A 26335-nucleotide genomic window follows, 5' to 3' on the forward strand; every position below is an offset into this window, starting at 1 on the left:
TATCCGCCCTTGATAATTGTGCTATCAACCAATCAAAAACATTTATAAATAGGAAGCGAGTGGACGAACTGGTTTCTTTAGATTACGTTGAAGATCACGTGATGGGGCCAGAAAATGAAATTAGCTTGATTCAATTTTCTCTCACCCTCTTATATACGATTTTGTCTCCTCGGATTTGGGTCATTATAATTTTCAGTGGATGCCAAGATAGATTTTATTGATTTTGAAAAGGATATATGTCAATTTTTTTCCAATCGGGGCATATGAACGCCTAACCCCTCTGGGCCCTCGGATCACGTCCGGCGGTTGAGGTCCAGTCCGCCCCTGTGTATGTGAATGTGGGTGTGTGTACAGCTTTATTTAAGTTTACGATTTTGTTTTAATTACATTTCAGCATCAACTCAAAACAAGAAAATGAACACCATCCTATCCCTCGCTTTCTGTCTGGCTCTAGCCACTGTGTAAACCCAATGATGGGTGGTGGATTAGGTATGATGGGAGGATACAGTCCATACATGATGGGAGGTATGGGTATGATTGGTGGACTTGGGATGATGGGAGATATGGGTATGGGAGGTTTGTGTATGATGGGAGGATACAGTCCATACATGATGGGTGGTATGGGTATGTATGGAGGTGGACTTGGTATGATGGGTGGAATGTACAATCCTATGATGATGGGAGGCCTTGGCATGGGAGGTTTTGGTATGACCGGATACAAGAAATAAAGTAAGTTCGAAATTTCAATTAATAATGTTTGTAAATGATCGAAGGATCGTGATAGAATGTAACACGCAGTACATTGATCAAAGTCTTGTAATTGGGGGTGTCGGAATGACCGGCTTTAATAAAGATAACGCATGTCATTCGTGGATACTGTTAAGTAAACAAATCAAGTAGACTTGATGTCATTTGGTTTGTTTATCAGTTGGAATATAACAGAACGGGTGTGTTGTATTTCTGCCTAACTATCTCCTTAGTTATGACGGTTGTCATGCACGAAGTAGTAAATGTTTATTCTTTCTAGATAAAACAATTACCCCTTTTTGAACTCCATACGTCTAACCATTCATGATACACTACTGTAATATATACATCTACTACCATGTATATTAATAGGGACGAGCTGGACCTCGGATCGTCGGGCGTGGTCAAGGGCAAATTGGCCATGATTGGCAAATAAAATTAACGTATATTTTTTTTTCAAAATATATAAAATTGATCTTGCATCAACTGATAAATATAATGACCTAACTCCGAGATAAATAATGATATGTGAGTGGGATGCAGAAATTGTGAATCAAGCTAGTTTAGTTTTCTCGTCATGGTAAACAGTTGGTCCGGTTGCTCAAAGCTACCCTGTTACGTGTTCTTAACCATGGAAACCAGTTGGTCTGGTTGATCAGAGCTACCCAGTCCACACCCTGTCACGTGTTCTTAACCATGGTAAACTTTTGGTCTGGTTGATCACAGCTACCCAGTCTACACCTGTATATTAATGTAACCACTATAATAAAATATATTTTATTTAAATCTGTAATGTATATATATATATATATATATATATATAAACGTTTGTTTATTTACAGGAATATCTGTGATATAGAAGATATAATGTTAAAACTAACCATTGTTCATCTATTTATTACCATTTTGTTAGAATAAACTCTTTAAAATCAAAACGATATCTTCAGGTTTATTTTAATATGGTAGTGTAAGATTATAGAAAGCAGTTTTGTAATAAACATTCAATTCTGTTATAATTCTGTTTGAAATCGAACGTTTATTAAAAACTGGTTGCACATACAAAAACACATTTTTGTAATTTAACTCATTTTTAAATAATTGTAGTAGATTTTTACACCTATAGAATATTTACTACACAATATTCACCATGCTTTCTCTATTCTGTAACAAGGTTAAAGTGAAAGGGTGCAATGGAATGAAATAAAATGGGGTTTACCGTCCTACAGTTCTGCTCAGAACTGGGTTAATGAAGACGGCATACGCCATACAGAGTGCTATTAAGGACATTTTGCCCGGATAGCGGCATTATGGCCTACTCTTATATCGAATTCCAACTGTCAAGTGATCTTTTACGTGCACGCCAATGTGTACACGGGACCTCAGTTTTTCGTCAGATCCGAACGACTAGACAGCTGTCCCTGTCAGGCCCTTCTTCCTGCATCACTGACAAGGGGGTAACCACGCCGGACAATCTGGATGAACTTTCTCGGCCAATGCAGGGATCGAACACCCTACCTCCAGGTTAGCGAGCCAGCGTCTACCCCCTTAGCCACCGTGATCCCCATGAAAGAGTGCAGTGGCGCAACTTGCGTCATGGGTTTAGAAATTGTGCGCCCCCTCTCTGAAATGGTTGCAATAATTATGCTCAACGTACATCAAAGAAAAGATATGCTACAAATCAACTCTAGCATGTTTCATGTTCCACCCCCCCCCCCCTCCTCCAAAAAAATATTGAGTTTATGTGCCCAGTTTAAAGTTATATTTTATACACTAGCCTTTGTGTTTATAATTCTTTACAGGACATTTTTATTCGTGTAGGAATGGAGAGGGGGGGGGGGGGTAGTTCTATCCGAGCTCTCTTTATATCTTGCAAATGGTCCTCTATTTTTGTATCAGAAATCGATTCAACTTCGTTGAGTTGTTTAGACAGTGGTATCACGTTATACTGTATCAGAATATTAGATGTATACTCTTAATAAAAAGAGTATACTTTATCAAAAGTTATAGACCCCTAAGCCTTTTTATATTTTTGGGGTTTTTTTCTTCCTATTGTACCAGATTATTACATCAGTCAATAGACGTGATTACATCAGCCAATAGACGTGATTACATCAGCCAATAGACGTAATTGCTGCAGATTATGCAATCTGGTTAAAACACAGATCCTATTTCGTTTCGTTTTTCATAGTTCAAAATTTCGTTTTACTTGTCTTTACTACACTAGGTTCTGGAAGGGTTGTTATAAAATCTGCGTTCTGGGGCTGGCATGAGGGATTAGCCAATGAACACCTTTTGCAAGAAATATATGCGCCTGGTTTGATCTGTGCTCTCCTTCCTTCACCACTTGCATCGCACTGGAAGCTTTCTCGGCCAACACCAGGATCGGACACGGGACCATGACCTAGTGAGCCAGCCAACTTCTTATTCACCGCGTGCGATTTAAATCGTCTTTTACAGAAGCATTTTTGGTAAATTTGCTGAACTATTCTTTTTCTGATGAGCTTCATGATCGTGACAAACAGAGCACAGGTATTGCTACATTGATCGATCAAAAGGATACTTTCCTTAAACGGACAACTTCAACAGACCCTTTCATTGAGCAACTAATACTGCGATTGTGACAAGACACCCTACTTGGATACAACTGTGAATAGTCTAATGATCATTGACCATATATGGTATATCTATTGGGATAGAGCGAAGATATAAGATTATGGACAAGTTTTAATATAAACTGAATGTCAGGAGACAACCCAATTTAAATGAGATTTTTAATTTTAGTGTGAAATGTTCTTCACCGACCCATCATATAAGGAGATGACATAGGTTTGATCTCGTCTAGGGGAAAATAGTCCGATTCAAGTAAGATAGACATGTTCATTGATCTATAATACATGTATTAATATAGGGGGCGATCTCTGTGTAATAATCAGTCTCTAGATTGTATACGGGGCTGGAAATAAAAATAAGAACAACTGATAAGGCTTTAATACGTTTATAGTTAGTAAACGTAACTCAAAATATGAATGACACTTAAACAGTTCTAATCACTATATATTGTTAAGTTGATTATCAAGAGAACAGTAGTTATAATATAAGTATATGCAAATTTCAATAAAGCCTTTTCGGGTGAAAATGTACAATATCATAATATAAGGATATGGTAGGAAATAATAAAGCAATTTGCAGATCCATAAGTACAGCCATGCGAAGTCGAAGAGGGTTTTCTACAAGCGAATTATTGAAATAAAATTGAACCATGTGTTAGTCCCGAAATGACCTAGTTGTTTTATGAGATAATCATTCAGTTTAAATATTATAATGAGTTTGTCATACAACTAGAAAGGTATGTATTTAGAACTCATCTATAATAATATTAATTACGTTCAATCTTGATTATTTTGACTGTTGTCTGTACAGTAAAGTTGTTGTCGTCATCAAGAAATCCATTTTCTTTATCAGAAAGTCTATCCCATTCTATGAATCCAGGCCAACCCCGCCCGCCTACGCCAGGTTTATAATATGTAGTACTATTCGAATCTTTCTTCAAAGACTGTTGTTTATCTTTAATATTAATTAGTGTGATTCTTCGGTTAGTCTCACATGATTTAATATCGGCTGTGTCTTTTGTTGATTTTAGTCGTAGGTAAATAGCTAGAGTTGGTACAGTGTCTGTCTCCTCTTTCTTTACAGCTCTAATATACCATGGTAAACCTTGAATATAATGATCTTCACCATTTACTCCATCATCTTCTTCTGACTCAACTTCATCCAAGTTGAAACTAGTTGTAAAAGTGGATTCTGCTTGATACAGTAAACATCCTAGTTGTTTTACTAACAATGTTTTATCAATCACAGATTGTTCAAACCACGTGTATTTCACATCAGGTATATCCAACTTTCTTAAACTGCTCTCCTCCTTTTCCTGTTTAACTTGTGGTATTCTGTTTAAAACCTGGACGATAGATGTATCTTCTATAACATCCCCGGTACATTTAACACTGGCTTTTAAATCTTCTATTAATATTTCCATCTCTCCCAGAAGTTTGATCATTTTATCTATTTCCTCATCACGTGACTTTTGAATTTCGGCTTTTATTTCCTCTCCAGCTTGTTTGGCTTCAGAACAGATCTGTTCAATTTGTTGGTCAACGGCATCACATGATGTTTTTGCAGAGTATTCGATATCTGTTTTAATTTTGGTCAACGATTTGCAGAACTTTTCAAATTTACTAATATGAGTTTCTATATCGTCTTGCAAAACTTTTAGCTCATCTCTGGTTTCAACGTCGATGTTTTCACCATGAAGATCAACAAATTTGTGCGAACCGTGGTTTGTCACATAACAATCGGAACAAACAGCTGTTGAACAATCTTTACAATAACATCTCACTTCTTTATCATGGTGGTTTGGGCAGAAATCTTTAGATTTAGACTCGGCATTATCCCCGCCCGGTGTCTGTAATGCGACCCTAACATCCAAAATCACGTGTCCACGACAAGACTTAAGTCCATCATGTGTTGTTCTACAAGACTTACACAGATATTGTTCACATTCCACACACATGAACTTAGAATTACACACCTGAACAGTTTTACAAACATCGCATGGTGGAACTTCTGTTTTACAAATATCACTAGCCATCTCCTGCTGAACATCTGCATTAGAGGCAATCTTGGGTTGTTGAAATTCGTTTAATACTGGTTTTTCTTGGTCGAAAGTAGCCATGTTGATTGTAAAGTCACATATCACACGAATAATGTTTCTTGAAACTAAGTTAAAGTCGCTTCTTCACACGAATAGTGTATCTACAGACTTACATGGTTACCGTCGTCAATCACATGAATATTGTCCTATCTTATCTGTCTAGGTATACTTATATTCACCTCTTACAAATATATTAATTCACTTCCAAATGTTTAATAAATAGGTCGCCGTTATCACAGGAATAGTGTCTTTCGTTTAATACATATACCACTACCGGATACCACAGATATATACCGTTTAAGTGACTAGTTAACTTCACTCTGTCCTATTATGAGAGATATCGTATAGCAACACAAGCAAAACTGAATATACTTCACACTTGATTATAAGGTTGGTCATAGTGTACTTACACGTAACACATCACACTGATACATACATATGTATGCAACAGTAGTTTAGTCTACATACAAACGCCCACTATATTCTTAGAAGTAATAATAGGTATGCACAATATCTTATTTAAAATTAGTGTACATATTCCTAGAAACGTCTATTTCCAATTTCCATTTAATAGTCTCGCATACCCAGCCAGTCCACATTTAAACAACATATAATATTGAATGAAATGATTGTGTCTCTAATAATTTGGTTCACCATTATGACTTTCTAAAGATATCACAAACAATTTCGTTCTTGGTCTGCGCGCTACATAACACGTACGGCGCGTTGTTTTTGTTTTTATTGGATTATTAAAAGTTGAACAGTATTACAAACATGTGTCAGCTCAAATGTTTAGATACATCTGAAATGTGCCTACATATCAATACGTATATTTTATAGTAAATATATTTTGTATACGTCAGTATGCTAGTCTTTTAGTGGTTGGAAACGTGCTGTCGTTGCTTTGAAACATCCATTTCTAACCCACATTCTAATGTACAATGGGATGGGGCGAATGGTTAGCGCGTTCGTCTTGTATCATAAGGTCTGTCAATAAGTCAACTGGCGTTTTTCGATACACCGGTTGTACGTGACAAGGAGTAGGGTCACCTGTAAAACCTCGTGGGTTTTCTCCGGGTCCCCCGGTTTCCTCCCACTACTAAAGACTCCTATGCACAAGCGAATTAGTGAAATGAAATTAAACCATATATGTTATTCTCGAAATGATTTAGTCTCTCTCTCTCTCTCTCTCTCTCTCTCTTTACGTGCCAATGTGTACACGGGACCACGGTTTTTCGTACCACCCGAACGACTGCCCTTGCCAGGCTCCCCGTCCTGCACAACTAAACCCGCGACCGTACATCGCGAGGAACGTTTTAAACTACCACCGGGAGCAAACTCGAGACTGTACAACCGGGAAATCGAAACCACGCCAGTTGACGCAATGACAGACCTTATGATACAACGCACGCGTGCTTACTATTCGACCATCCAACCCCCTGCATGTAAAAGGACCCTTGACAATTGACATTCAAAATAAGAGTAGTTCGTAGAGCCCCTGTCCGGGGCACAATTTCCCCCCATAGCCTATTATGGCGTATGCCAAGAAAAGTGGGCCGTTAAACTCTATTTCATTACTAAGTTAGGAACTAAATGAATAAAATTCTTTTTTGATTAAAGTATTTATTTAGGAGATAAACACCTCCCGTTTAGAATTTAGAGGACTGTTATTGTCCATTTGATACCGCTTAAATCATTAGAGGCCGATATCGCGTAGCGATCGAGCGCCTCTAATGAAAAATTTAAATGTGCCGAGAACATTTGTCAAAATATCGGCTCTTTGGCTAGAAAAAAAACCACTTCCGATAGAAAACTATTATGCCTACAATACCGTACTATCCACTCAATTGTTATTACCAACCGTTTTCTTTAAAACACATTTTGTTAAATCCTTGGTAACGATGCGTGTGGGTTTTGTAATGAAGAGTCTGAGACAATATGTTAAAACTTTAAACATTCATAACTTCGCTAAGAAAAAGGTAGTTTAAAAGTATGGCACCGCTCCTAATTATCTATGTGGACGTGTTCAGTCTTACATTCTATCGAAAAATGCGATCGCAGACAACTGATAATACCAAATTACAGGATGGCAACTTTTGTTTGAAGTAGCTACTGCTAGAAGGTGGAACTCATGACCTGTTAATCTTCGCCAATGCACCTCATTAACTTCATTCAAGAAACATTTAAAAACTCATCTGTTGCAAACAAGTTATAACTGAGAGCTATAGACCTTGTGTAGACATGTTTTGTTAAACGCTACGAACACAATTTTAGACTATTATAGCTAGAACTGCCATCTATGTATTTAATCTTACCAACTCTTACATAATGGATCTTAATTTCTTAATATCGTGCACCATTATATTACTGCACGATTGAATATTGCAAGATAGCTTGATAACAAAAAGTTTATTATCACCCAATAAAACATTCTACAGTAGATATCGCTTGTGTGATAAATTTCATAATCTACTGCAATATGCATTTTTATTAAAGTTTTGAATAGCCATTGTAATGTTTGTTTTCTTACTGAAAAGATGATTATTTACAGCTATTTTATGACAATATACACATTACATTGTAATTCGTTTGGGCATATTATTTGCAAATAGTTGTCCAATATCGTGGTTGCCGCTAAAGTTATTCTCGAAAACATTGGTTTTCATTATTTCCAATGACACTCGATCATTAGACAAAATGAAACATATAATAATACAAGTGCCTAAGGTCGCTTGGCTCAAAAACAATTTAGGTTTTTTTTTTTAAAAACCAACATGGGTTATTTCATTCCATAGCCTGGGGAGGACAAACATAATTTCCCTGGTGACGGGAGTGGGGGCGCCATCAAAAAATCGTCCCACTCAACATTAGAAAATCAAATCGGCCCACCATTACCTTATTTTTGCACCCAATAAAAATAGCATCGCCCGTCCCGGAGACGGAGAACATTTTTAAAAATTATCAATTATTACCCCCAGTTATAGGTCGAAAAGTTGTAAGTATACATTATGTAATAATGAAATGACTCCGTTGAATATTGATTTGTAGGCCTCATTTTGGTTTTATTGGATGTTTAAGAGACTCCAACAAAATGGCCCATTTTCCCGAAAAAAAAACGGGCAATCGGCAAAAAAAAAAATCAGCCCATCCCCAATACCTCCTGCTGTGCAGCCCTGTCCATAGCCCTTGTTGTGTCATATTAACAACCATAAAGTGTAGGCCTATATTATTTATTTCCAAGCATTTCTAGTTGAATTACTGAGCAGCCGAAGGTTCTAGAAAATAATGGTGATTCGCAGCATACTGGTGTAAATACTGAAAATTGAGTGGTGGCATTTTGGAGCCGAAATCCACACTAATCTCGATTTATAGGTCCAGGGGCCTGTTTCACGAAATTTTAACTAAGATAAAAATCTAAATTTTAGTAATTTGATTGGATAATATTAGATTGATTTTAGTGTTAGCCAATCAAAATTGAAGTATCTACTAAAATTTGGATTTTATCTTTAGTTAAAATTTCGTGAAACAGGGCCCTGGGTTGTGAGGGGAAAGAGCAAACTGATCACCAGTAAACAGTTCAGAAGCTTAGGGTCGGCGAATTTGGCTTTTAAAAGATAGGGTCGGCAGATACGGTTGCTTGCCTATAAAAAAGTGGGGTCGGTCGGAAAACGTCGTAATATTAATCTTTTAATAACCTACGTCGATACTTGCAATCTTTAACCCTTGTCAAACACGGTGACATGACGATTTGGACTGTGTTGGAAATTGTAGAAAACCGCCCGAAGACAGATTTATAGGTCCTGGTAAATGAGAACAAAAATGTTTTGTAGAGTCGGCGATTTTGTTTGCAAACAAGCACGCCTTTACAGATTAATAGGATATGGGAAACGAGGAAAAATAATTTAGGGTCGGCGATTATGGCTAACAAAAATAGATTCGGTTGGGGAATCGTAAACACAAACTTTTTATATTATTTTAAATTTTTTGGGTGGTGTTATACGCCTATGAAGCTAATATGAAAACAGATAGTCCAGCCAGATCTCGATCAGCGCATTACCCATTCATGGTCATACACTGGAAATTATAAGTTATTACGATATGATCACTTCTAAAAAATATAAAACTATATTTGTGGTGTTATACGCCTATGAAGCTAATATGAAAACAGATAGTCCAGCCAGATCTCGATCAGCGCATTACCCACTCATGGTCATACACTGGAAATTATAAGTTATTACGATATGATCACTTCTAAAAAATATAAAACTATATTTGTGTACTGTACGGTAACTAAAAAAAAATCTAAAATCCAATCAATCTTTTTATTTACCAATCTGGTTAAAACACAGATCCTATTTCGTTTCGTTTTTATAGTTCAAAATTTCGTTTTACTTGTCTTTACTACACATGGATCTGGAAGAGTTGTTATTTAACTCGTGTTCTGAATGGTGTCAGGGATAAACCAATGAAACGGTCTGTTACGGCGAGCTTTAGGCGTGTTTTTCATGGAACTGAGGGTAATCCACTAGTAACATCAATGCTGATTGGTTAATCAAATGTCTGACGTCAAAAGGGTCATATGTCTGACGTCAAAAGGGTCGTAAGTCGGTCTTTTGACCCCTGGCGTGACCTATCGCTATATCTTGTCAGATCTTCATGTAGTGTAGTCCATCGAAAGTATAAAGAAACGAAAAGAAATATAGATCTGTATTTTAATCAGATCGAATATTTACAAGCGATATAACGATCAAAATAAGAAATGTGACCACATAACTCCTGTTTTATATAATTTACACTGGTTACCTGTTAAATATCGAATTGATTTTAAGATTTTATTACTTACTTTTAAATGTTTAAATAATTTAGCTCCTGTTTACCTCTCAGATCTTTTGGAACTTTATACACCTGGCCGAACATTACGTACATCAGATAAACTACTTTTAAAGCCCAAAACTGTTCAACTAGTCTCCTATGGTCAGCGCTCTTTTAGTTATCAAGCACCTGTTTTATGGAATAATCTACCATTTAGTTTAATATGTTGTACATCTCTGTATTCTTTTAAAAAACAACTTAAAACACATTTATTTAATCAGGCTTTTAACTGACTCTGTATAAAATCGTTAACATGCCCATAATCTTGTTGTTTAGGTGTGATTTACATTGTCACTTTGTAAAGTGCCCCTGAACATGTTATATGAAAGGGTGCACTATAAATATGCTGTAATAATAATAATAATAATATTGTTTACATTAGAAACGTCACGCTTTCGACTCTTCTTGACTGAACCGGAACTCGGCACTGATTTGTCATCGCGTCATTAGTAAACAGATTGGCGTCATCGGTCTAGTTAATATATATATATACGTCATTGAGATAAACACTCATTTCAATTCTATTTGGTTCACTAAGCGACTGGTTAATTGTGTCTGTTTGGAAAGGGAGGTCACTCTGCGATAATTTTAAAGATCGAAACAGAAATCGTGTATTTTATGTACATTTTAAATGAATTTGAACTCCAGCAGTGGCTAGGTTCGAAATAAATTGCATATCATGTTTGATAAATGTCCATACACTCCATATGGAGTTCAATAAATTGTAGTATTTTTATTCACTTGTTGAAAATCTTCGATTTTGACTAGTCTGGTTATGATAGAATGACCATAGCAACCATTATTGTCAGACCAGCCTTGAAATTAAATTTACTTATTATCTTTCAAATACACTCACTTAAGGCCCGGTCCTAGTGGCCGATGGACACAACGTATGCAAAAAGGACACAGCGGACGAGCAAACTTTTGTGGGTGGCTCCATCCGTTTTCATCCGCGCCAGAAATGGACAAAATTGACGAAAATTTGCAGAAAACAGAACGGAAAAGAACGAACATGAAATGAAATGAAATGGGGTTTAACGTCCTACTGTTCGTTCTGCTCCTAACCTGGGCTAATGAAGACGGGCATACGCCATACAGTGTGCTATGAGGGAAATTTTGCCCAGACAGCGGCACTACGGCCTACTCTTATATCGAATTCCAACTGCCAAGGGATCTTTTACGTGCACGCCAATGTGTACACGGGACCTCGGTTTTTCGTCCCATCCGAACGACTAGACAGCTTTCCTTGTCAGCTCCTCCGTCCTGCATCACTGACAAGGGAGAACCACGCCGGAAAATCTGGATGAACTTTCTCGGCCAATGCAGGGATCGAACACCCGACCTCCTGGCTAGCGAGCCAGCGTCTTACCCACTTAGCCACTGAAAAGAACGAACGTGGGAAGTATGTAGCGGGGATGTTAAATGGAAGTTCATCGGAAGCCTAGTGGATGAAAGCGGGTGGAAGTGGATGACAGCTCCGAAGGGGTTAGGCAAACTCCAGACATCCTTTAATATACCAGATACATCCCAGATAAAAACGCTTTGATGCTTTGTCCGTTTTGAAAACTTTATTATACGAGATGCATACGCTTACACCCTTTCTATTTTGGTGCTACTTACGATGTATAGACGTTCCATGTACCTTATCTTTCCTCCCTCTTTCTGTTTTCAGCTGGAGCGGATGTGAGTTGCGAGGATGCAAAGAGGATACAGTGGACGTTTAACGGATGATAACGGACATGGAACGTTTGGTGCTCGTATATGTTGTGCATTTACATCGTACACGGCAGAAAGTTTGTCCGTTATAAAAGTTTTGTGCAGCTCAAAAGTTTTTGTGCGGATGAAATCAAAGTGAACGGATGCTCAATGGATAGAGCGTATGAAACACCCCGTACCGAAATGAAGTGTACACTTCCTCTGAAGTGTTCATTTCCAACACACTTCTATAGACACTCGATTGAAACAAATAAGTGATTGTACTGAAATATGGCGTCTGTCTAAAAATAGGTCATTAGCGGGGTTCGCTCTTCACGGAGTCCAAGTACTAGATACGCAGCTTATTATTGCGATATCTCCCCTTTCTGTATCGAGGAAATGTAATCCTGTATTCATTATTTACACATAATAATTAATCATATTGGTGGTTATTCGCTGTTTCGCTTCGTCTAAAGTCCAGTGGTACGGAACTCGTATTATTTGACGGGGATATGGCCGGGTATTTAAATTAAAAATATTGGTCTTACAATACAAAATTCCAGATGTCATATTACGTATGGTACTAAAATCTATTACCATGTTTACGCAGAGGTGGTGTGTTGTTGTCCACCAACATGGCGGCGTCCTGTATCTAGGTCATGTATCGGATACCGGTACGCTCTATATATAGGCATAGACTATAATCAAAATGGCCGACGAGAATTGAATGTTTTGATAGTTGAATTTGATTAGGACCTAATGTGGCTTTGAACACACGGCATGCAAGCATGCCTGCCTTATTTGACATTATATTATTTCAAATTATACTGCCACCATGGGCTGTAGGCGTTATATAGCGATTAGCGACGATTCCCGAATGATCGAGATTTACGGTCGGCATTTCTTTTATCAGGCTACCGCTTCAAAATGTACACAAGTGAATGACGAGTCTTATGTAAAGCTCTTCTTACAAATAAACTTGCTATTTCTATCAATGATTCAGGTACCTATAATAACAGACCATCATGTGTAGGCTACACGGTAAAAGTAAAAGTAAATTTGCTGGAAATTTGGTAATCCTTGTAAGACTTGATGTGTTGTGTAGGCTGCACGGTGCCGGTACATATTTAAAATATTTCATTCAATACCCGGTACGGTATTTTAAAAGACCAAAGCCACCAATAATACTCAATAAGCAATACATGTAGTTTTACATCTGACTGTCATAAAATTTTGTAAATGTATATGATAGCCTAATATTGCTGTGATATTTAAGCAAAACTTTATTAATATAACCAAATAATAAACTGGATCTTAGTAAAGCATCTAAAGAATGGGCTAATGTAAAGCAAATTAAGATTTGGCAAATAAAAATTCCATTTGGCCATAAAATATATAAACAATTTTGCATGTGAAAGTGATAGCTATAAATTGCTATATCCTATGTTTACAATATTATGCTGCTGACATTTTATTGTTGTTGAAATGAGTTAGTGCATATTGCTTTAATCGCTGGACGCAGTAGCCGAATGATTCTGCCGAATGAATCCGCGCTTAATGATTCGCGAATCAAACATGTTTGATATATTCGCCCGAATTATATTTAATCACCAATCATATCAAGAAGTCACGTGATTGTTTGAAGACATGGTCACTGCCATGTTTAATCATGCGATGTCAAAGGTGATGCAATCGACTTGTGAATCAGGTGAGAGTATGCCCACTTATTTGGCCGAATGATTCGGCTAGTGTATCCACGACAGACCTTGTGATTTCATGTGCACACATTAAGCACAAAACCATTCAACCCCCACATTGAAAAAATGAAATGAAATTGGGTTTAACGTCCTACTGTTCTTCTCCTATGCTGGGCTAATGAAGACGGGCATACGCCATACAGTGTGCTATGAGGGAAATTTTGCCCGGGCAGCAGCACTATTGCCTACTCTTATATCGAATTCCAACTGCCAAGGGATCTTTTACGTGCATTCTAATGTATACACAGGACCTCAGTTTTTCGTCTCATCCGAAGGACTAGACAGCTGTCCTTGTCAGGCCCTCCGTGCTGCATCACTGGCAAGGGGGAACCACGCCGGAAAATCTCAATGAACTTTCTCGGCCAATGCAGGGATCGAACACCCGACCTCCAGGCTAGCGAGCCAGCGTCTTACTCACTTAGCCACGTGACCCCCTCCCACATTGAAAAGAAAAGACACAAGCAAAGAACTACATGTTAGCCCAGAAGTTACCTGGTTTGTGTTGAGTGGACATTAAACCCCATTTTTCTCACTATCTCATATACAAACACAAAATGTGCTGTGGGAAATTTTACCTTGACAGCTGCCATATGACCTACTCTTATATCAAATTAAAACTGCCATGGATTCTTTTACATGCTGGTTTCGATTCGCTGTATTATAAAGTCTGTCATTGAGTCAACTGGCGTGGTTTCGATTCCCTGGCTGTACAAGACAAGGAGTAGGGTCGCCTGTCCAACCTTGTGGGTTTTCTCTGGGTCCTCCGGTTTCCTCCAACTGCTAAAGACCCCTACGTGCATGCGCAAATTATTGAAATAAAATTGAACCATATGTTAGTCTCAAAAAGACATTAAGTAGGTCTGTAGTCTATATTAAAATTGCGAGAATCTGTCATTTAAAAAAAAAACAGTCCTAGGCCTACGTAGGCCCTGAAATGAAATGAAATGAAATGGGGTTTAACGTCCTACTGTTCTGCTCCTGGTTTTGATTCCCCAGTTACGTGACTTGGAGTAGTCGCCTGTCCAACCTTGACGGTTTTCTCCGGGTCCTTCGGTTTCCTCCCACTGCTAAAGACCCCTACGTGCATGCGCAAATTATTGAAATAAAATTGAACCATATGTTAGTCTCAAAAAGACATTAAGTAGGTCTATAATCTATATTAAAATTGCGAGAATCTGTCATTTAAAAAAACAACATTCCTAGGCCTACGTAGGCCCTGAAATGAAATGAAATGGGGTTTAATGTCCTACTGTTCTGCTCCTAACCTGGGCTAATGAAGACGGGCATACGCCATACAGTGTGCTATGAGGGAAATTTTGCCCGGGCAGCGGCGCTACGGCCTACTCTTATATCGAATTCCAACTGCCAAGGGATCTTTTACGTGCACGCCAATGTGTACACGGGACCTCGGTTTTTGTCCCACCCGAACAACTAGACAGTTGTCCTTGTCAGGCCCTCCGTCCTGCATCACTGGCAAGGGGGAACCACACCGGAAAATCTCAATGAACTTTCTCGGCCAATGCAGGGATCGAACACCCGACCTCCCGACCTCCAGGCTAGCGAGCCAGCATCTTACCCACTTAGCCATGTGATCCCCGCGTAGGCCCTACACAGTGTACACCTATCATATTTTCGATGGCATCGAAATTTCAGAAACTATAATTCATGAAAAGTTAAAATATTGAACAACAATGTTTTGATACAATAATTAACATTTGCTTTGGAAGAAATGTAAAAAGATTACAAAAAATGTTGATATTGAGACATTGCTAAAATTTGCTTATTATTATTACAGCATATTTAATACAAAAAAACAATGTTAACAGTTGTATTATAAGTTCCATGGTATAGAGTACCGGTACTAAAATACAACAGGGTCAGATAGAATCCTGTTTAATATGTGTTTTTAAGTTGTTTTTTTTTAAATAAATATATAGAGATGTAGGCCTACAACATCTTAAACTAAATTTTTAATTGTAGGTCTAGTTGTAATTAAATTAGCCTATTAGTATTATCAAAATGGCGATCAAGTACCGGTATTTAAAAATATTGTTGACCTATTTATTTTAATGGGTGTGTGGGTGTTACTGTGACCCAGATGTGAGATAATTAATACATCACAAGTCTCAAGCGAAATATAGGCCTATAGCCCAGTTCATGAAAGTTGTTAAGATATTGGAAAACAATGTTTTGATACACAATTCAACATTTTTTTAGGAAATAGATTTATAACCAAACACAAACAAAAGAATTTCTGTTAATGATACCGGTAGTAAAAAATGATTTTTAACTTTCTATTTTTTTTTTACTCGTATTTTCTAAAGATCGGTAGGATTGGTCAATAATGACGTAAGTGAAATGACGTTATGGCCCATGGGCGCCATCTTTTTCTTTTCGCTAACATGATTGATACTGAAAACAATTTAAGGTAAGTTATTATAATATTTCTCAAAGTTTTAATTGTTGTAAAGACCAGGTTTTTCTTATAGCTAGCCAATTTAATGATTAGTTACGATTTATCACTAACAAAATGTCTAAGTTGCTGAAAATCGCGTAAAAATAAGTTTAGTGTGATTATGACTCGCACACAATTTGGATTTGGTATTATGCATGGCGTCGAAATGCCAATTTCATTGATTGATGAAGTACACCGAATTATTTATAATTTGACGATTTGTCCCAGAAAATTCTTCAGTTTAATTGGAACTAGATCTATGCAGAGAATTGATTTATTCATTTCATTTTCATGGCATATCATTGCCATTGTGATTGTCGAATTGAAGCGCCATGGGTGTGTGGACGAGTTGACCTATTCCGTGTCAACGACTAACCAGTGTACATGTATTTTGATATTTGTGGACTACATAACTAGACTTTTTGTGTGGACAAGTTAACTGGCATTCATTTTGAATGATTACAGTTGTTTTCGGTAAATTTAAACTGCGGTACACTGTATTGGTACTTGAAAAAAGGTGAATTTATTTCGTCTTTATTTTTTTTTTCAGAGGTTGTAAATTAATAATCCACCAGTGCGGTATGTGAAAAATGTGTCTAGACAAGATGGTAAATTGAAGTAAACTTATTCTGTCACCCTACATGTCTGTTATCCCATACATGGGCTGATGATCTGAAATCCGTTAGTTCAATGGCTCTTGAGGTTGATACATGGTTGGGCGGCCTGAGAATCTGAAAGTCAGTTATAGAGATTACCCCTCAGTACTGCTGTCCAATAATCATACGTTCCCTAATTCCCTGTAGTTTAAAGGCAGCTAATCTTTCAAACTTTTATTCCGATGGTCCCAATATTGAATAATTTCTCAAGTAGAAATCACATGGAATCCACCCTCGCCACTGTTACAGTTCAGGGTTCGATAACAGTGTTGCCAAGTAAGTTCCTCAGAATTTCCTGGCATGATTTCTCCTTGTCAGATTCAGATAGGAAGAAAACCATGGACATGGAGGACACATAAAAGAACCCTTGGCAGTTGGAATTTGTTATAAAAGGACATGGAAGACACATAAAAGAACCCTTGGCAGTTGGAATTTGTTATAAAAGGCTGCAACTCTGCGGTCCAAACAAAACTTCCCTCAAAGCAACAGAAACCCTCATTGTCATAGGCCACTGCATAGCGTATGTTCATCTTCATTCAACCTCATTTCCCTTTTTTTTTTCAGAAAAATTCCAATTTTAAAGTAAAGAATTCAAAGACGTGTATGACATGATGCGAAACACTCATTACCTTATGCATGTGTAGGTAATATTTAAATTGATTTTTAAGAAAACTTGCTTCACAGGTCAAATTTAGCCTAGAACACTGTAAATGATTTGGCTTAGTAAGACGCAGGCACCCTAACCAAGAGGTCTTTGGTTTGCCAAGAAAGTTCTGGAGTGGTTTTCCCTTGTCAGCGTGGTGGGACTGGGAGGGCCTGGCAAGGACAGTATCCAGTTGTTCAGAATTAGATGGTACAAAAAACACAAGATCTACAAGAACCCTTGACAGAATTCAATATAGTAGGCTTTAGCGAAGTGGTTCTGGGCAAAATTTCCCTTATAGGTCACTGTATGGCATATATCTGTATTCATTAGTCTGGTGGGTGCTTAAAAGTAGACATTAAATTTGATTAAATTGTTATGCTTGGTATTGTTGCTGGAAAATAAAACATGACACATTCCTAACTCAACATTAACTTTTTAGGGCAAGTAGTTCAATGATTTCACTTGCCTGAAAATGAAACTGATTGCCCAAATGTACAAATTGCATCGATTTTGCTTTGTGGGATAATTAAGTCATATAGGTGGGATTGTTTATGTAGTCTGATAAAAAATTTCCAGTTAACTTTTAATGTCACTCCCCGATCCTTTTTATACACCAACATTTTCATGTGGACGTATATTGTCGTCGCCCCTGTCCGTCCGTCCACAATTGCTTGTGAACACTCTACAGGTCACAATTCTTATCCAATTTCAACAAAACTTCAAATATAGGTATATCTCCCCAAGATCTCGGTTCCTTTTGATATTAATATTAGCATGTATCGGACCATAACTTCCTGAATTATGGCCCCTGATTGTACGAAAAATCGCATTTTTAGCTTGTGGACCCCATAGAGGTCACAATTTTTATCCGATTTAAAAAAAAACGTGTGAATATATCACCTTTACACACTAAGGGTGGTTGAGTTCGAATTTCGTAAAAATCGGACCGAAACTGACGGACAAAATGGCCACCCCTCGTTCGCAAATAGTGTCAAAATATTGCGTATCAGGGTTGTGGACCCTCTGGAGGTCACAATTTTCATCTGATTTTAATGAAACTTCAAATGCATGTTTATAACCCACAGATCTCGGTTCCTTTCGATATTTGCGCATATCGAACCATAACTTCCCAAATTATGGTTCTTGATTGTACGAAAAATCACGTTTTTAGCTTATGAACCCCATAGAGGTCACAATTTTTATCCAATTTAAAAAAACATGTGAATATATCACTGTCACACCCTAAGGGTGGTACGTTGAGTTTGAATTTCGTAAAAATCGGATCGAAACCGACTTACAAAATGGCCAGCCCTCGTTCGCAAATAGTGTCAAAATATTGCGTATCAGGGTTGTGGTCCCTCTGTAGGTCACAATTTTTATCTGATTTTGATAAAATTTGAAATGCATGTTTATAACCCACAGATCTGGGTTCCTTTCGATATTCGCGCATATCGAACCATAACTTCCTGAATTATGGCTGAAAAATCGCATTTATAGCTTGTGGTCCCCCTAGAGGTCACAATTATTATCCGATTTAAAAAAACGTTTGAATATATCACCATTATACTCTAAGGATGGTCGAGTTCGAATTTCGTAAAAATCGAACCAAAACTGACAGACAAAATGGCCATGCCTCGTCAAATAGCGTAAAAATATGGTATATCAATGTTGTGGACCCTGTAGAGACTTGAAATGCATATTTACAACGCAAGATCTTGGTTCCTTTCGATATTCATGCATATTGGATCGTAACTTCCTGAATTATGGCCCTTGATTATATGAAAAGTCGCGTTTTTAGGATGTGATCCCTCAAGATGTCACAATTTTTATCTGATTTAAAAAAAGTTTGAATATATCACTGTTACACCCTTATGATGGTTGAGTACGAAGTTTCGTACAAATTGGACCAAAACTGCCGGACAAAATGGCTGCTCCTTGTACGCAAATATTGTAAATATATGGTATATCAAGGTTTTGGACCCTCTGGAGAGAGGACACAAATTTGATCCGATTTTGATGAAACTTGATATACATGTTTATAACCCAAAGATCTTGGTTCCTTTCAATATTCATGCATATCGGATCGTAACTTCCTGAATTATGGCCCTTGATTGTATGAAAAATCACTTTTTTTAGCTTGTTCTCTGTCCATCTCTTGCAAAATGTGGGCATATCATGCATGGCAACCGCTTGTTAAAAAAAGTATGGGGATTGTTTGTAAATTGCTGCAATTAAATTGTATCTTTTTCTCACTATACATGTAACTCATCCACTCATACGGAGGGGCTGACAAGGAAAGCTGTCTTGTCATTCGGATGGGACGAAAAACCAAGGTCCTGTGTACACATTGGCGTGCACGTAAAAGATCCCTTGGCAGTTGGAATTCGATATAAGAGTAGGCCGTAGTGCCGCTGTCCGGACAAAATTTCCCTCATAGCACACTGTATGGCGTATGCCCGTCTTCATTAGCCCAGGTTAGGAGCAGAACAGTAGGATGTTAAACTCCATTTCATTTCATTTCATTTCATACCCTCATTTTTGAGAAGAATCATCCTATCTGATCTAAAAAGATAATTTTATGTTTTCAGATGGTGAGCTTGTGACCCGGATGGATGAATGATGGAAAGACACATAAGTGCTGTATACAGTATTTGGTATAAATCAGTCATTGAAAGTCATTACAGCTGAAGATTTTAATGACGCTCTGTACTGGTACTAACAATGTTGATTACAGTCAATGGAAGGTAATCCTTTGTAGGCATTCACATTTCAATACAGTCGTATATTTCCGTCATCCACTCCTGTGGTCTGTCATCCATATTTGTCTTAGCACAATACAGGCCTTAGTCTTAGTTAATCCCCTTTCCTTCATGGATTATAGCACCTGATTGTATTGAAAAAATCACATTTTGAGCTTGTGAAACTTCCAGGAATCACAATTTTTATCTGATTTTAAAAAAACCGTTCAACTATATCACCGTTACATCTTAATAACAGTTGAGCTCAAATTTCGTGAAAATCAAACTGAAATTGCCCAACAAAATAGCCAAGGTTTTGGACCCATCTAGAGGTCGCAATTTTGAACTTAAAATGTATGTATATAACCCAAAGATCCCAGATCCTTTCAATATTCACGCATATTGTGTCGTAACTCCCTGGATCTCATTTCCTTTCAATATTCATGCATATCAGACCATAACTTATAGATTATGGCCCCTGATCGTATGAAAAATTGCATTTTTAGCTTGTGGACCCTTTAGAGTGACAATTTTTATGATAAAACTTGAAATGTATGTTTATATCCCAAAGATCTCGGTTCATTGGAATATTCGGGCATATCGGACCAAAACTTATGGATTATGGCGACTGATTATACAAATCACATTCTAGAGATCACAACTGTTATCCAATTTTGATGAAACTTAAATCGCTTTTTTGGCTTGTTCTCTGTCCACCTCTTACAAAATGTGGGTGTATCTTGCATGGCATCTGCTTGTTTTCACTGTGTTTCCATGGGAATCTGGGGGGTTGGATGGCCGACTGGTTAGCTCATGTCTGTCATTGAGTTAACTGGCATGGTTTCGATTCCTCAGTTGTATGTGATGAAGTGTAGGGTCAACTGTCCAATCTCATGGGTTTTCTCCAGTTTCCTCCCACTGCTAAAGACTGCTACGCGCTATCGAATTATTGAAATAAAATGGACCCATATATTAGTCCCGAAATGACCTAGTTTGTATCAAGTGGACGTTAAACCCCATTTCTCTCTCTCTCCACATGAATTTAGTATTTTCTAGTAAGATTGGGTGTCTCTACTTTCCATATCCAAACTTACCATATTTTATTCGAAATAATCACCCTATAATTACTTTTTCTGAATGCATCTTTAACTGAACATTTTTTTTGTTTTAATTTCAGGTTAATCAAACCAGAATAACAGCACCTATGAATGTGGTCGAATAAGGTGTGGAGGTGATTAATAGCAACATTGAATGTGGGTTGAATATGGTGTGTTAAAGATGCAAGAAAACACACGAAATGTGTAAACTGTAATGGATTATAGCCTGGCGCTATCCAAATTACAAAACACCTGCCCTTGAGTCTATAATTATTTATTTTTTATGGCACCCACATTTTCATGTCGCTGCCTCTGTTCGTCCAGATGTACCTCCGGTGAAATTTGTTTGTGGTCACAATTATCCGATTTTAATGAAATTTAAATGTATATTTATATTCAAATCATCTGGGATCAGATTCATTTTGAACTCTAACCTCATGGATTATGGCCCCTTATATTGTGGTAAATTGGGTTTTTAGCATGTGGGCCCATCCAGAGGATTTTGGCATAGAATATTACACCTGATTGTACGATCCATTGTTTTTAACTTCTGGATCCTCTAGAATTCGCAGTTTTATATGCCAACATTTCCCATGCCTGAATTAACCCCTCTTTGCTGAAGATTTGACTTTCGAGTTCAGAGTTATGCCCCATAGCCAAAAACTTTGAATTTGATAGGAGTTACAGTTTTTAACCGGTCCTTTTCAGATTTGGTGTGAAGCATTGGATTCATGAGATCACAAACCCCAACGATATGCAGTGATTAGAAGATAACCTTTTCAAAAAAGCTTGTGAGTGTGATGAGGCTACAATTTATTAATTTGCCGTGTAGCTTTGGCACCATGAGAGGACAAATCCAATAAATTTCAGCAATCCACACTTAACCCACTTTTTTGGAAACCATGTGAACGTGATAAAGCTACAATTTTTTTAACAGATTTTTTTCTAATTCTATATGAAACATTGGGACAATGAGTGGATTAGCCTTATTTATATTCCTTATTCTCTTTTGCAATATGTGGGTGTATCTTAGATGGCAACCACTTGTTAATTGTATCAATTGTGTTGTAATATTTTGAAAACAATAATAAATATCAAAGTGTTATTTTGTTTCATATTTGCGGTTTTTCAGCATAACTAGGATTATTCAGTGTGCTATGAGGGAAATTTAGCCCAGATGTGGCTTTTCTGAATTGTCCTCTTTTAATTACACAGGTTTCTTTTTTTTTACATGGACGACAATTTCTACATGGAACTTTGGCTTTTCAGCCCCATCACTATCACAACCAAACACCATCCTTTGCCAGGTCCTAGATCCACTGATTAGGCGAACGGTGCAGAAAATCCTGGGAGGGTGGAGTAACTTTCATGACCGACACTGGGATCAAATACAGCCCCCCCCCCCCCACCTGGTTTGTGAGCTAGGCCTCACACTGTTGAAGTCTGCAACCTTACTGGGTAAAAGTGATAATAACAACCAATAAGCACTGGGTTAAAGTGAGAAAAACACCCGATAAGCACTGGGTTAAAGTGAGAAAAACACCCGATAAGCACTGGGTTAAAGTGAGAAAAACACCCGATAAGCACTGGGTTAAAGTGAGAAAAACACCCGATAAGCACCGGTTTGAAGTGAGAAAAACACTGGGTTGAAGTGAGCAAAACACTGGATTGAAGTGAGCAAAACACTCCATAACCACTGGGTTGAAGTGAGAAAAACACCTGATAAGCACTGGGTAGAAGTGAGAAAAACACCCGATAAGCACTGGGTTGAAGTGAGAAAAACACCTGATAAGCACTGGGTTGAAGTGAGAAAAACACCTGATAAGCACTGGGTTGAAGTGAGAAAAACACTCCATAAGCACTGGGTTGAAGTGAGAAAAACACTCCATAAGCACTGGGTTGAAGTGAGAAAAGCACCGGGTTGAAGTGAGAAAAACACTAGATAAGAACTGAGTTGAAGTGAACAAAACACTCAATAAGCGCTGGGTTGAAGTGAGCAATACACTCGATAAGCACTGAGTTGAAGTGAGAAAAACACCCGATAAGCACTGAGTTGAAGTGAGAATAACACCCGATAAGCACTTGGTTGAAGTGAACACTTCGTTGAAGCCTAATTTGCATATTTGGCATGGCTTCTTCCTCACTTCAACATCATTTCTACCTTCTTTATTTCATTGAAAATTTGAAGTGTTGTTACGGAAGTGTGGTAGAAATGAACACTTCAGATATCAAATTTTTCACTTCGAGCATGTCTCGGTTTAGTGTCACCTACACTTCATATGGGTGGCGTCATCACTTCATTTGCGTGAGGGACGTATGCAATGAGTACACAACGGATGCATGGCGTTTTCAAACTGAGTGCACATTTTTTCCCCGTTTTACATCCTCTTTGCATCCGTAAGTGCAGTGGGACCGGGCCTTAACTTTGTTTTTTTGTGGGTTTCAGGTGTGTTTCAAAAACACGAGGTACAATTTTATGGATATACAATTACTGAGTTTCATACTAAGCGACGTTTCGACGAGGATACTCTCGTTTTTATCAAGCAAATGGTGTATCAAACTCAGTAATTGTATATCCATAAAATTGTACCTTGTGTTAATATGAACGTTTTTTTTCTTTCATTTATGATTGCAAAGCTATTTCATGTTTCTACATAAATTTTTTGGCTATAATTGGTGGGGAAGGACAAGTTTTATTGGAAAGTCAGGTTAGATTTGGTATAGGAAAACACTTTTTCATTTTTTTAAAAAAAATGTGGGTATTCAATGTTGCCTCGTCAATGGGGTAACTTTGAACAGTACATAAAATTCCATTCGATAAATGTCAATTCACGTTGGAGACATCTGGGAATAAAAACTAAGACACTGTATAAGACGTATTATGATATTTTAATAAATTTATCAAAATAGAATTAACATTTTAACAAAAAAATATTAATTAAATTTATTTAATAAATAATCAACAATTGAACAGAAATTAACAATTGAAAAGAAATTAACAGGAATTAACAATTTAACAGGAATTAACAATTTATTGTAAAAAAATATAAATAAAAATATCTAAGATATTTACTTAATCAATTCATCAACAATTCAATTATCATTTTAAGAAGAATCAACAATTTACTGTAAATTACATAGGTATGAACCTAATTCACGTTTCAAAAAGGTTAGTCCAAATCTTCTATCGATTTCGGGAACTGATAAAACCTTAATAATTTGTTTGAACTCAATAGTGCCAACATCAGGGATATTCGGCCATAAACACCTACAAGGCACCTTTTGCGAAGCACGGAGAAAAGAAACATCATACATATAGTTTTGGGAATCGGTTGACTTAACACAAAATTGACCAACAGTTGGTTCTCGGATTTGTTTTACAGCATCATCAGTATCAATTTCTTCCACATCATCAACATCAACACTTCCCAGCATACCACTACTACTAACAGTATCCGATTCGAATCCACTCTCATTTTCTTTATCAACTTCCATGACTACCGGTATGTTTTCTTTTACCGAATTAATATCTTCAACACTAATACTACAACCTGGTTCAACATCTATTCTCTTCATTCGCTTTTTTAGCGGTTCGTCTTCCGGATTAACTCCTCTTAATGTCATTAACAAATCTATTAATGAATTAGATACATCCAAAGATTTATTTAATGAGCTGTCAGGAAGTCGTGCTTGAACAATATCTTGGTCTAGTGGGAAAATACCACATTTTTAAATCCTGCAACTAGATGTTCACTTATTTCAGATTCTGTAGGGTATATTTCAGAGTATAATGATTTAAGAAGGCGTGGAAATTGATCTTTACTTAAAACTTGTGATTTCTTGCCTTGTTTAGTTTTCCATTCATCCAATATTTTTCGCCAAGAACGTTTCAGTGGCCCATAGAAAGATACATCCAATGGCTGTAGAATATGAGTTGCATTTGGTGGTAGACAAGTAAAAACAATATTATTTTCCTTTGCAACTTTGAGAACCCGTTCACCAAAGTGGCTACTAAGATTATCATGCAACAAAAACAGTTACAAACCAATCTTCAAAAGTCGTATTATCAAACCAGCCACTTCTACTCCTGTTGTATCTGGTATTTGCGGGTCTACCCTCTATCCAAGTTGACCATATATGTTCACTTTTATATACTACGTATGCTGGGAGCATTTTTCCAGCGGCAGACCCACAAAACATAATGGAAGTTGCTGTTTTTGAGCTGTTTTTAATTCTTTCCGGATATTTTACACCTCTTTGGAAAATACATTTTTTGGACCTGGATCATCAGATAAATTTGCTTCGTCATAATTGAAGACGTTTTCTGGGTTTATTTGGCTGCCATCATCATTAAGTAAACTTTGCTGTAAATTATTAAAAAAAAAACTTTCAACAGTCGACGACGATATACCTGCCCGAGCTGATTTGATATTTTGGCAATTTCTTCTTACTAAATTTTGCCCAATCAACACTGGGGATGTTTTGTTTAAATTGAACTATGGTGCGATTTTGACGATTTAAATATGATTTTATCAGGAGTCGTAAATCTAATAGATCCAAAGGAAATCCCCATTCAGACACTAATACCATATGACTAATTAAATGATCATCTTCTTGTGAGAAAACTGGAGGCCGACCAGGCATACCAAGGTGTTATAAATAATAGATGCCTTTCTTAAACTATTAGTGCCATTTTTAATTGATGTTACTGCATCTTTAACGAATCTTCGGAGTAGTTCTTGTATGTATGTGATCCAAGCTTTCTTTTGTAATTCCGAACCATATTTAATGTAAAAATACAAAAAGAGTAGTTAATTTATTCATTACTAATACTCATATGTTTATGATATGTCAGAAACATGACAATTATTATGAATAAATGTCTTTGGGGCAACGTTGCCCCGTTTTTCTTTGAAAATGGTGTATTTTAAAATTTGTTAAGCTCAAACTTTTATTTTTGTTCA

At 37.1% G+C, this 26335-nt stretch overlaps 1 protein-coding gene and 1 long non-coding RNA gene across 3 annotated transcripts; one reads left to right on the forward strand and one right to left on the reverse strand.

Moving 5' to 3' along the window:
- Positions 1-3726: 3726 nt before the first annotated feature.
- Positions 3727-6014, reverse strand: LOC126815386 (E3 ubiquitin-protein ligase TRIM71-like). Its single transcript, XM_050540999.2, has one exon. The coding sequence runs from the start codon at positions 5474-5476 to the stop codon at positions 4124-4126; it is 1353 nt and encodes a 450-aa protein (XP_050396956.2). The 5' UTR covers positions 5477-6014; the 3' UTR covers positions 3727-4123.
- Positions 6015-10894: 4880 nt separating this feature from the next.
- Positions 10895-22476, forward strand: LOC126815974 (uncharacterized). 2 transcript variants are annotated; one of them, XR_008787488.1, is made up of 6 exons: positions 10895-10985; positions 12000-16207; positions 16785-16842; positions 17455-17534; positions 20125-20280; positions 21452-22476. It is a non-coding gene; the product is annotated as an uncharacterized LOC126815974 (long non-coding RNA). The 2 variants fall into 2 exon arrangements; XR_008787487.1 differs by having other exon boundaries at positions 17455-17530.
- The last annotated feature ends 3859 nt before the right edge of the window (positions 22477-26335 follow it).

This window comes from Patella vulgata, chromosome 3 (assembly GCF_932274485.2).
Source record: "Patella vulgata chromosome 3, xgPatVulg1.2, whole genome shotgun sequence".
Classification (NCBI taxonomy): domain Eukaryota; kingdom Metazoa; phylum Mollusca; class Gastropoda; family Patellidae; genus Patella; species Patella vulgata.

Coding starts and splice junctions, on each gene's coding strand:
- LOC126815386 (XM_050540999.2), bottom strand. CDS start 5,476: ATGGCTACTTTCGACCAAGAAAAACCAGTATTAAACGAATTTCAACAA.